This window comes from Eimeria mitis, genomic scaffold (assembly GCF_000499745.2).
Source record: "Eimeria mitis Houghton genomic scaffold, Emh_scaff7130, whole genome shotgun sequence".
NCBI lineage: Eukaryota > Apicomplexa > Conoidasida > Eucoccidiorida > Eimeriidae > Eimeria > Eimeria mitis.
Window position 1 is genome coordinate 1 of NW_013575195.1, and position 927 is coordinate 927.

Below are 927 nucleotides of genomic sequence, written 5' to 3' on the forward strand. Positions count from 1 at the left end.
CAGCAGCAGCAGCAGCAGTGACAGCAGCAGCAGCTAGAGCGAACTCTTTGTAAGCTTCAATAAGCTTGCCTCAGTCAACTGTCTTGCTGCTGCTGCTGCTGCTGCTGCTGCTGCTGCTGCTGTCGCCTCTGTTTTCTGCTGGGTCCGCAGTCTCGGCTTAAACCGGATGAAAGAGCAGCAGCAGCAGCAGCGGTAGCAGCAGCAGCAACAGCAGCAGCAGCAGCTGCAGCAGCAGCGAATGAAGAAGAAGCCCCGGACTGCTATCCAAAGAGGCAGCAGTGCCGGCCTCCTGGCTGTCACACATCACCGGTAGCAGCAGCTGCCCCCAGCAGCAGCAGCAGCAGCAGCAGCAGCAGCAGCAGCAACTGCTGCTGCTGCTGCTGCTGCTGCTACACCCGAAGCTTTAGTATATATCTCAGCAGCTCTACATAGAGGGGGCCCCCCGCCGCCCTTGTGTCTCGCCGGGGCCCTGCTGCTGCAGCACAGCAAGCAGCAGCAGCAAAAGCAACAGCAACAGCAGCAACAACAACAACAACCGCAGCAACAACAACAGCAACAGCAACAGCAGCAGCAGCAGCAGCAGCAGCAGCAGCAGCAAGAAAAGATGGATTATCTGACTGTGTTGACGCCTCTGTCTCACGTAGAGAGCATATCTGTTTCTGCTGCTGCAGCAGCAGCAACACCACGACCCTCCTCCTCCTCCTCCTCCTCAGCAGCAGCAGCAGCAGCAGCAGCAGGAGCAGCAGCAGCAGCAGCAAAGTCTTCACCTTCTCTGCATGCGCTGCTGCCCCCATCACCAGCAGCAACAGCTTACGCACACTCTGACACCTCTACACAACCCGAGAGGTCCTCGCTGCTGTCCCCCAGCCCGCTGCTGCTGCCGCGGACGCCAACGAAGCAGGGTGGGGGGGGGTTCTGTGCTGCTGC

At 59.5% G+C, this 927-nt stretch overlaps 1 protein-coding gene across 1 annotated transcript in view; it reads left to right on the top strand.

Moving 5' to 3' along the window:
- Nucleotides 1–238: 238 nt before the first annotated feature.
- The window catches only part of EMH_0090410 (uncharacterized protein), a gene marked incomplete at both ends in the record, with an annotated part of 2,088 nt that continues 1,399 nt past the window's right edge, over nucleotides 239–927 (top strand). The window contains 2 exons of the mRNA XM_013501574.1: nucleotides 239–309; nucleotides 487–902. Of these exons, the coding sequence (XP_013357028.1) occupies nucleotides 239–309; nucleotides 487–902 (487 nt within the window). The remainder of the gene's footprint in view (nucleotides 310–486; nucleotides 903–927) is intronic.